The sequence below is a fragment of the Nestor notabilis genome, unplaced genomic scaffold (genome assembly GCF_000696875.1).
Source record: "Nestor notabilis isolate BGI_N333 unplaced genomic scaffold, ASM69687v1 scaffold15083, whole genome shotgun sequence".
NCBI classification, from domain to species: Eukaryota; Metazoa; Chordata; class Aves; order Psittaciformes; family Psittacidae; genus Nestor; species Nestor notabilis.
In genome coordinates, this window is record NW_009922561.1 from 9,820 (window position 1) to 21,261 (window position 11,442).

General features: G+C 43.6%; 1 protein-coding gene across 2 annotated transcripts in view; it reads left to right on the forward strand.

Annotated features, from left to right (window-relative positions):
• The first annotated feature begins 1,175 nt into the window (after nucleotides 1-1,175).
• The window catches only part of EYA3 (EYA transcriptional coactivator and phosphatase 3), a 22,062-nt gene continuing 11,795 nt past the window's right edge, over nucleotides 1,176-11,442 (forward strand). Inside the window, exons 1-6 of one of the 2 annotated variants that reach the window (XM_010011702.1) lie at nucleotides 1,176-1,208; nucleotides 2,765-2,808; nucleotides 4,015-4,094; nucleotides 4,521-4,587; nucleotides 5,341-5,483; nucleotides 9,901-10,038. In XM_010011702.1, the coding sequence (XP_010010004.1) occupies nucleotides 1,176-1,208; nucleotides 2,765-2,808; nucleotides 4,015-4,094; nucleotides 4,521-4,587; nucleotides 5,341-5,483; nucleotides 9,901-10,038 (505 nt within the window). The remainder of the gene's footprint in view (nucleotides 1,209-2,764; nucleotides 2,809-4,014; nucleotides 4,095-4,520; nucleotides 4,588-5,340; nucleotides 5,484-9,900; nucleotides 10,039-11,442) is intronic. The other variant, XM_010011703.1, reaches the window with a different exon arrangement.

Sequence of the window (11,442 nt, forward strand, 5' to 3'; positions counted from 1 at the left end):
GGAAGTACTCTACAATCAACCCCCTGGCCTCTGCGTTATGGATAGATCCTCTGCTGATCTTCTCCCCATACAGAATGATTGATTTCCAAACAGGGGGTTGGAACTGGATGATCTTTAAGGTCCCTTCCAACCCAAACTGTTCTATGATTCTGTGATTTCTTCTGTAACCCACTGAAGTTGTCCTCTCTGTTCTGTGGTGTACACGTGTGCATGTGGAAGAGCCAGCTCTGCTGGGCTGGGAGAGGAGGCTCCTGCTGGCCTTTGGTGCAGTGGAGATGGAGCTTGGCTGAAGACATTAGGGTTGGTTTTGATCAACTAGCTCAAGAATGAGAGGGTGAAAGGGGAGCAGCGGGGTCCCACTGTTGGTGGGCACTGGTTGGGTGAGGGGGAAGCAGTGGAGGACAGGGACCTTTCTCTTTTCCCTAGCAAACTGCAGAAATGAATCTGGTTGTAAAAGTAATCTTCAAAATTCCCCTTCCCTGGTTTTAAAACACGGGCGATAGCAGCTCTTTGGTGTTAGGATGTAAGATCTCTCTGCTCAACACTACTGGCTTACTTAGCTTCAACATAAAAATGATTTTATAAATACCCATTATTATTATTCAGTATTACCCTTTCTGAAAGGTGCACCTGAAGCAGCCACCTTGCTCGGTGACTTTGGCAATGAGCACTCCTGCATCTGAATGCATTTAGGTGTAGAGGCTTGTCCTGGTTTTTTTTTTTTTTGTTCGTTATATAAATGTTCTAAATTAAAACAGGTTAGATTGAATCACACTGTTTACTGACCTACTAGACCAGACTTGATCATTTAAAGTGTCTTTCAAATCACGGGGCACATGTCTGATTGATACTTTAGCTTCTGGAGTCAGTGTGGTACAAGTAAATGATGTAGAAATGTGCCACGTGCGTAAAAAATCTGGCTCTTGGAAGCTTAAAGCTAAATCCCTTGTTTATGAAATCTTTCCATATATGAATTTTGTCTTTTATTTGGGAGATGGCAACATGAGTTTGGAAAGCTGGTGGGTGGAATATGTAACAATTAGTGTTCTCTGATAGCCTAAATGATAAGCCCCCCAAAAAAGTACATAAAGCTATGAACACCTTTTTTTGACAGGCTTTGAAGACTGCCAAGAACACACGATTCGACTCATTGAGGCATTAAAATAGTAATATCCATGGAAGAGCCTCAAGACTTACCCGAACAACCAGTAAGTACATTTGAAAAGGCTACAAATGAACATTGGTGATCTCCCAATTTCAGTATAGAGTTATTGTGATTAAGAATAGAAAACAAGGCTTATTCTGAGTATATTTATCTAGAGGTGAAAAATCATTTTGCTTTTAGTAAAATATGTTGTACACTTAATTTACTCCAATTATACAGGCAATAGTAAGAAAAGGAATAGTTATGTATGCTTAAACTCTGTAATGTTACTATGTCCAATAATTACTTGTTATGCTCAAAAAACCACACTGTTTCAAGCTTGTTGTAAAGAAATGAAAATGCACTATTTCAATGACAGAAGCAGCATGTTTCAGTGTGATTAGTCTGTAATTGACTCAAAGTCTTGGGCTTGAGACCTTGAAAAGATCCCGTGATCCATCATCTCCACAGGGGGAAAGCATTTTATTCCGTTCTTTATTTAACAGTGTGTTTGGGTAGGCAAGTGTGTCTTAGGCTAGAAACTGCTGTCCAGACACCTTACCTCTTTGTGATCCTGGCCATGTTATCAGTAACTGATAACATCACCCCACAGAAGCTTTGTAGAGCCTTTATTAATACAGTATGATAGGAAGTTAAATTTGTGTGTCTAAAACATGACAGCCTAGGAATGAAACAAAAAAGTTTGTATTAATGTAATAGTCCCAAATTAAACTTGGTGCAAACTCAACAAGAAGTTGTCACATTACCACAAGAGTGAAGCTGATTTTCATTTTGAAGACCTGTTCAAATGCACACAAACCAGAGCAAAACACTGAGGGCAAGTGGGCAACATCCTCACTGAAAAGATTCTGATGCTTTTTTAATGCGAGTTTGATATTCTTCTGTTAACCAGTTAGAAATTACATTGTAATGGCATTGAATGAAATGGAAATTTCCAGTTATTCAAAGTATTGTGTGGCACAGGTTATGGGCCTGAGTCAGTATGCACAAAATTTGGAGCAAATCAGCAAAACCAGATCACTTGAACTCCAGATACTTGTAGGATTTAAAAATGAATGAAATGTGTGTATTAAAAAAGGAAATACCATGTAATTGCATCCTTACATGATGAAAACTGGCATGAGAGACAGGGTGCAGCTAATGTTCAGTACATGCAAGTGTCCTCGGTAAGCAGATTCTGCTGTAATTTTCAGATGAAGATCTTCTTGCTAATTCCTTTTAACTATCTTGTGCCAATCAGTTGTTCTGAGGCAGACTGTAAGGCTCTGTTGATCACAACTAGTAAGTGAGGTGGTATCTTGAGTATAGTGGCACATTCTCGCAGGAAGAAGTAAAAAGAACAACCTTTGGGTTTTTTTTTGTAGTGAAACCGTTCCTAAACCAAGTGAATTTTCCTAGTGAAAGACCAAGAGCAAACTGAAGTCAGCTTTGCAAAACCCTGCCAGGCTTGTAGCCCAGTCTTGATACTGTACAAGTTCAGTGCAAGGCTTTTTATGTTTAAGCACTGCTGGGAACTCCTGCTGTAAGCAGTGGGGATCTGCTGCACAGCTCTCAAGGACAGCTCTCCTCACTTGTTTCTCAACCTTTGTGTCTTCACAGGTGAAAAAAGCCAAGATGCAGGAATCCAGAGAACAAAGCTTGAGGTATGTAATTTGAGTTTGATTTAGTGTGGCACTGTTATTGCTGTTCTTATATCATTAGAAGCTTCCATTGTAGAAGCTTGCATGCTGTTCTCTTTTTCAGGGCAAATAGGAGTCAATTCTGTATTCAATGTAACTTTGAGATTAAGTTCCCCATTATAATAAACTGACCCTTTCGTATCCACCTTGATAAAAGTGGCTACAAAGAGTTTTAATTGAATCATCAAGCATCCTGTTTTTCACAGAATCTGATGGGACTGTCATGTTCTGCACACAACATGCATTGATTCTGGTGAGAATCAGGATATTTTAACAGTATCTGTGGTATGATTCTCAGCAGAGCTCTGTGGGTTACTGATTGGAGAAGTTAAACCCTCTCAAATCAATAGCCTCTTCTATTTAAAGCCATTCTGTAGCACTATTTTTAGTCTCAGTAGGTGCTTTCTGATGTAAATCATATTTAGGAATTTATCACTATTATTACATATACTGAGAATAGCTGTATTAGGGTTTGTTCTGTTCCTGTGAGTAGTAGCAAATACTGTGTAGTAGCAGAAAGAACAGTATCTTTTTGGAGCCTCTGGTATCCCAATGTGAGTAAGGAGGAAACACTGTGTGTGCCATTCATGCAGGGGTAGACGTGGGATATTAAAGCCTGGAGAAGAGAAGGCTCAAGGGAGAACTTATAAAGTCTTCCAGTACCTAAAGGAGCCTACAGGAAGCCTGGAGAGGGGCTTTGGACAAGGGACTGTAGGGACAGGACAAGAGGAAATGGCTTTAACCTGCCAGAGGGGAGACTGAGATGAGCTCTGAGGCAAAAGTCTGAAGCTGGTAGGAGGTGAGATGAACCATGTCCTAGGAGGATTTTTTCTCTCTGTTGGCTGCAGAGGAGCTGGGGGCAGCACAGGCAGGTCTGAACATGCTGGAGTGAATGGTGTCGATTCTGCTTCAGTGTATTCCCAGCTTCAGAGCACCGCTACAGCCCCCCACTACCAAACCTTGCAATGCAAATCCAATACAGTTTAGTGTCTAATTAGAGCTGCAGATCTCTCTCTTGAGATCTCTGTGTGAAACAGTAGAGTGCAGAGCTGGTTTCTGCTAAGAGCCAGTTTGCCTCGGTTAGGAAGGCCGAATCTTGGGTTATGATGCCCAAGGACATTGATTTAAGAGTTCGTAATGCTCTTGATTAACCTTTCTTTGTCCTGGCAGTCATGTGAGCAACGCAGAAGTCAGCGATGAGAAACCTGAATCTTCAAGCCTTGGTTCAAACCTTCCCATGTCCAATGAGAGTAAGTATCTTCCAGAGTGCTTCTGGTCCCACTGTCTTTGCTCTTTTCTTCTACTGGCCTCGTTGCTTTGCTTCAGGAAACACAAGCTTTGGGCAGGACTGAAATCTAAGTTTTCTCATGGCAGTTGCAAAAGATGATGGTAGCAACTAGTAAATAGAAAAGCACTGTTACAAAGGGAGAAATGGTATTGACTGACTCATCCACCTGCTGTGAACTGGCAATAGAAACATCTTGTGCTGGTTTAACAGTGTGTTTTCTGAGACTTGCTTTGAAACAGATGTTCAAATATTCAAGATATTCACTAAGAAACCTTTGTAAATCCTTTTGTCTTGGTTAAAATGTACTGTGCCTGCTGATATTCCATTGGCTTTATTTGTTGGGCTTTGAAACCACTATTGTGATGACACAAACCATTTCTTTTTTCAGTTATGACATGCACTGATTATATCCCAAGGTCATCAAATGATTATACCTCACAAATGTATTCTGCAAAGTAAGTCAAACAATCTTTACTGAATTCTGTAACTCTTCTCTCTTTCTGAAGCATTTCTGGGGTGCTGTAAATCACACTTTCATATCTGCTGGCAACAGATGCTCGTGGCTGCGGACACTGAAGCTGACACAAGTCACTCTCTGGGTTCAGTGGCTGTTGTTTTATGATCACAAGGTTAAATGAGCCCCTTCAAGTAATTAACAACACAACTTGTTGAATAATGCCCATAATATTTGGGGAACAAACAAACTGGACATAAATTAAGGGGAATGTAGGGTTTTCTCATCATTCACCCCCTTTGGAGATCTTCGTAGTTCTTCCCATTGTAGCACAGGAGGCCTTAATTGCCCATGCTGGCTTCTGTATGGTCTCTTTGTGTGCTCAGTAGTTTTGACACATGCTACTATATTGCATTAGCTTTAGGATTTTGTGTGGTGAAGCATGATAAGTGAAGCTCATTGCTCTTGCCTGTTGCAATGGGGAGTTTGTTCTTCCCCTTAGCCCTGGAGTAAGCACTGGTGCTCTGGCATTGTGATGGGAAGAGTTTCCCCTGGTGTCACAGCAAGAACCAGGCACTATATAAACCCAAGAGTGTGTCCTGGGAAACACAAGTGGGTTATTACACCAAAGCACATGTCGGTGTGTATTGTTTCTGCTTTCTGAAGCATTTTTTTATGTATCTTCTGGTTTTTAGGCTGAGACATGCATCATGTAAATAGTTCTTTTTAACTTTTGTTCCTTCTGTTTCATAAGGCCATATGCACATATCCTTTCTGTACCTGTATCGGAAACCATGAGCCCTTACCCTGGTCAGCCTCAGTACCAAGCACTACAGCAGTCTCAGCCCTACACCATCTACCCCCAGACCACTCAAACCTACGGACTACCTCCTTTTGGTAAGAAGTAACTTCTCAAAGACTTCTTTCCTTTCCTTTTTGTTGACCAGGATTAAGACTTTTTTGTTACTTCATCTGCCACCAAATACAGATTTCATGCTAAAAAGTCTCCAAGTTTGCTGGGCAAATAAGTTTGCTTAAATTGCTCTAGTACTTGAGCCCTTTAATAGCTTCTCCAGCTTTGGCAAATGCTTGAAGGGTGAGTCCTGCTGTAAGTGAGCAGATAAAGTTGGGCGAGGGGGTTTGAGCTGTTCACCCTGTGCTTCCTTTATAGTGCGTGGACAGAGACACAAACCTCTGGGGTGCTGGTATGTTTTAGAAGATAATGACCATCTTTCTCCATGGAGTATAAAGGGAGCTGAGGATCAGTAGTGCAGACAGAAAAATAGCTTAACTTCTGGATGGGTTAGTGACAGGAGCTGCCTGGGCTTTCCTCGTACACTCTATATTAAAGTGTCAGGCACTGGGGATAAAGCAAGCACACGATTATGCCCCCTTATGTATGAAATTCTGTAACTGATTATCAAAAATCAACTTTTTAACTTCTCTTTTTGTTTTTAATGTTGTCCTGCTTGGTTTCATGTGTAAATATTGTATCATGCTCTCAAAACTGTATGGTGGCAGAGCACTGATGGGGGCAGGGGGTAACATCCCCTTTCATGCAGGTAACATGGGAGAGCACCTGGGTGCTGTCATGAGCAGCATGGCTGTGGGGGAGCCGCAAGTGTCTGTCTCAGGGCTTGTGGTCACGCTCTAGAACTGAATGAACAGAGCCTCTGGCAGATTTATCTGCAGTGCTAAAATCTTAGTGCCTTGAAGTGTAAAAGGATGCTGTCATGAGATGCTCAGTCCCTGCTGGGAAGGTTCTACCAGCTGCCATGGACGTGGGATTTCTAGGGGGTGAGGACATAGTTGACTTTGTGTTACATGTCCTGGGGAGCCAAGGTTCTCTGCCTGATGTGTTTTCTGAGCTCCCTTCATTCCTTCAAGAGAGCTTTGCCCTGAAAGCTGAACCAGTGTGGAGAAGCCTGGTGCTGTATCCATACTCCAGTCTTCAGTTACCAGTGCAGGTGACAACCTGCTGTCCTCCTAAACACTGTCTTCCTCATCTTTTTGTCTTATTGTAGCACTGGGTGTTGCCACGATGGTCTGCTACCTGGCAGTGTTCAAAGCCAGGTTGGACACAGGGGCTTGGAGCAACCTGCTCTAGTGGAAGGTGTCCCTGCCCGTGGCAGGGGGTTGGAACTGGATGAGCTTTAAGGTCCCTTCCAGCCCAAACCAGGTTGGGATTCTACAAACTGTGCCCAACCCCATGTTATGGTTGCTGGAACATCCTGCTGTTCCCTGGGTGCCTGCACTTTGGTTTCAGTGCCTTGTTGCACTCTCTCAGCTGTATCTGAACAGTGACTGGTGGTTTTCTTTATTGCATTTATTTGGTGTTTATTGATAATTTGCTGTGAACAGTGCACTGGGGCTGCTTTGGAAGTGCTCAGGTGTGTTACTGTGTTGTGGGGTTGGGTTTTTTTAAGGCAAATATGTGTAAATATGTGGAATGCTCCCTTGAAGTGTTAGGCCAAGATGTTTGAAAAGGTGTTTTAGACTTAATTCTGAAATTAGGGGAGTAGGAAGGATGTGGGGAGGTTTGTTAGTGTTTTGTGTGTGTGTGATGTTTGGTGGGGGGGTGTTTGGGTTGGTTTATCCCAAGGGTTTGGAATTCAGGGTTGCTTCCCTGCTTAGTGTTATACTCTGAATGTAACAGGAGAAATTCTCCTGAAGACCAGGGCAAGAGATCAGCATTTCTGTTGACTACATAGGAACTTTCGTCTGTTAAACATCTTCTGAAATGTGACTAGTTACTGAAAGGTCTTGGTAGGGATGTTGAGGTCTCTTATTAAATATCTGAATTTTCAGTCTGAATTTAAGTGTTAGGAAAATGTTAGAAGTCATCTTACCAATAATGGAAATCATACTGGAGTGGTACCTGCTTGCTCATACCGAGAAGCTGGACCTGGTGTGGTGAGGTGGACAAGTGGAGGGTAGAGGACTTAAGCATGCACAGTGCAGAGGGAATGACACAATTTGTTCCTGCTCACAATCTCCATGAGCAAATGGGGACTTGGCCAGCCTGGTCAGATGCTTTACCAGCACAGAAGGGCCTGTTCCAGAGGTTTGCATGACTTTCTACTGTGTGTTTGTTTCTATGCCAAAAAATGAGGCATCATGGATTATGTAGCTGGAACAAAGCAGGTGTATTTGAAGTATGAAATTCAAGCAAGCTGACAGATGTAGTCTTGAGAACACTCAGGTCACAATGCTGCTTTCAGAGAAGAGATGACCTATGTTCTTGCCCATTTGTCACCTCTCCTTGTGATACTTTTTGGATGATATTTAGTGCATTGTTCTGCATGGGACATACTCGTGGTCTGGAGAGATTTTATTCAAGAAGCAGTTAAATGAGAGTAGTGACATACAAGCTGAGTATGTGTGGCTGTATGCTGGTGGTAGAAACAATGTGGATGTGATGGTTTGCATTAACTTAAGAAACTACAAGGCTGTCCTCTGGGGGCTTTCCACGTACACAGATGTGTCCTGCTGCTGCCATTGCACATGGAGGGGTCTCATTCCCCCCTTGCCTTCCTCTCTGTCATCCTCAAGACTGTGCTGGCTTATTACTGTCTTGCAGGAGGAGAGGGACAGATGTGTGCCACTAGGCCAGGAGTGTGCCTTGCTGTTTGGAAGTAGAACCTGAGAGATGACAGAGGCAGTCATGGAAAACAGGGGCTGAAAGATGCTTTACCACACAACCTGAGTCAGCTCCTGCTCTCACACCCAACCACCCCTGCAAGCACCTCTGATGTGTGTGTCTGACCTGTTGTTAACTCCTCATGTGATAACCGTCCTACAGCAGTAGAGTTGGTTTGTGTTTCATTGTCAGGCACTTCTGTGTGTGCTGTGACCCTCTCCTTATGTTACTGTCAGCTCCTTGCCCATCTATCTTACACTGAAAGGAACTGTTAGTTGCTGTTCCCTCTAAAAACTCCTCACCTATTTGGAGATCGTGGCACTCCCTTTCCAGACTAAACAAATACAGCTATTCCCACTCTCCTTTTCCCATATGTTTTATTCTGGAGTTTCTGCAATACATCTACAACCTTTCTTAAATCAGCCCTTCCCTTTTGTTTGCTAATATGGTTCTAGAGGTTTGAAACAGCAATGAAGACAATTTTGAAGAATCGAACCCCTGGTGTACTGTACAGATAGGTGAATGACCTAATTTGACTCATAGGTGACAGTTTGAGGTCAGGTATGTAAATAAATCACAGAGCCATTGAAGAGTTTCATTCTGACAAAGCAGCAGCATGGAGTAAGCTGCACTTGCCCAGCTCCAGAGCATCTCCTGTCTCTTCTGGGTAAGACACAGAGCTCATAGCCTGAGGCTTATCCTGCTACACGGTGTGAAAGGCTGCAGGTGGCTTTCACAGTCTTGGTGCTGGTTTTTGAGGGGTTTTAAGGAGGAGGGTGGTCTTTCTGCTGGGCCCTGAACTTTGTGTCTAGCTCCACACGTCCTTTGTCCCTCTGCTTTGCACACTCCTGCTTGTTTTTACATAGATCCTCTCAACCGATTCCTTCTTTCTAACCAGGACCAGGGAGAAATGCCTTTGACTTTGACTCTAGGTCTGGAAACACTTAAACAAAAGCCTGAGGAGCCCTGAAGAACCAGACCTGAGCTGAGCTGCTTCGGTGGGACATTGGTTTCACCCTGTCAGTGCAATAGACTAGACCCTAACACGGCACCTGAGCTGAACCCACGGCACTGATGTGTGCCCTGAACAGAGGAATTACATTGGTTTGCTGGCTCTGTGCTCTGCCCCATGTTGTTACAAAGGCTTCCAGAATGGCAGGAAATTTGGATGAAACATTTCGATGTTTGGGTTTTTCATCCCCTTGTTTTAAGCTCTATTTTTGCTGTTGTCAGGCTCTGAAAATTACTGACTTGTGGCTTATTTTAACATGCTCAGCCTAAAGCCCAGTGAAGTAGTTGAAGCGTTGACCTCAACCTTGATAGATACAAACTCCAGCTGCACTATGTAAAGCTGAGGTCCTTTGCAGGGCTGTGCCCCTCAGAGGGATCAGCAGGTCCCTTACACTGATGAGCAGTTCATCCTCCTGTGACACTACCAGATTTTTAGTATCAAGCTTTGGAAATTGGTCTTTTTGGTGCTTCTAATTTTCTCTTTTCCAGGCAGTTTTGTCAGCAGCTCTAACCCATGCACAGCCTGACAGTCAGAAATTCAACATTTCTCATGTGTGATTTGTTACTTGCTTTTGTGATGAGCAGAAATCTGCATCTGAGGTCGCAGCATGCTCTTTGGTGCCAGCATATCTGTTTGTAACTGGTCCAATTTATCTGATTCAGGTGCACTGTGGCCAGGTATGAAACCTGAAAGTGGTTTAATTCAGACTGCATCTACAAGTCAGCACAGTGTTCTTACCTGCACTACAGGGTTAACCACAAGCCAGCCCAGCCCAGCACATTATTCTTATTCCATTGAAGGTAACTTGGCATGGTTTTTATCTGCATCTCTCTCCACCTAATTGAGTTCAGATACCACAAATAGAGAGGCTTGCACGTTTGTCCTTGCTTTGTGCATGCTTCTTTATGCTTTGCCTCTTCTCTTTGTGCGTGTGTATGTGTTTGGGTTTGTGTTTGCTATATACCTCTGTATGCACCAGGCTGGCTTGTTGGTGCCATGCTGATGGACTTAACAGGGTGAAGAGCAAATGGGAAGGGGAGAGGAAACTAAATGTTGTGTTCTTGCATGCCTTTATTGGGAATGTTCTTGCAGCTCAAACTCTTTGTGGTGGGCTTTAGCTTGACATCACTTGTGCCACACACACTGCCCAGCTTGGTAGATCTACTGGAGAGTGAATTAGTCCAGTAAAAACCTTCAAATATTCCAACTGCTGGAAGTGCCACATCAAAGAAGGCAGGTGCTGAATTTCACCAGCTTCCAAAGCAACTGTTGGGAGTCAGTGTGCCACTTGGCTGAGTAATGGAACATTGTTGCTTATGGCAAATACGTGCATATTGATACAGGGGTTTTAGGCAGGATTTTTGCCATTTCAGGTGATGAATTGTGAAAGTTTGTCTCTTTCTCTGTAGTTTTTTAAAAAGCATTTCAAGAATTCTTTGTTTCTTGTGTGATATTTTCATAGCATAATTCAGGGACTTCAGGAGATCTTTAGTTCAGCCCCGAAGAAGAGTTAACAATGAATTCAGAACCAGGTTACTCAGGGCTTTGTCCAGTTGGGTCTCAAAAACCTCTGAGGATGGAGTTTTCTCCAGTTCCAGTGCCTGGCTGTCAGCATGGTGAAACCTTTTCTCTTTTGTCAACCTGGAGCATTCCCCTCTTTCCTGTTGCAACCATTTCTCTCCTCCTCCTGCTGTGCCCCTGCAAAAGGAGCCTGGCTCTGTCTTCTCAATCACCTCCATGCAGGTAGGAGCAGGCTGCTGTCAGGTTCCCCAAAGCCATCTCTTCTCCAGGCTGGGCAGTCCTGCTCCCCCTGCTGCCCCTCACAAGGTGCGTGTTCCAGCTCCCTGACTGTTTTGGTGGCTCTTTGCCAGACCCACTGAATTTTATCACCATGTTTCTTGTGCTTGAGGCCCCAGACTGAACGCAGTATCCAGATGCGGTCTAATGAGTGCCAAGTAAAGAGGAATAACTCTTAAAATTAGCAGTAAGTGGGTTTTGCATATCTTTCCCCGATAGGAAGGGCCATGCAGGATGTCATGGTACTTGCTCAGCTTGTGTCATTGTGACAGTAAGTGGCCTAAGTAATGCGACTCATGGAATCAACTGGGTTGGAAAAGACCTTTAGGATCATCAAGTCCAACCATTCCCAGCAGTGCCAAGGCCACCACTAACCCCTGGCACTGAGGCCTCGGCTACCCACGGGT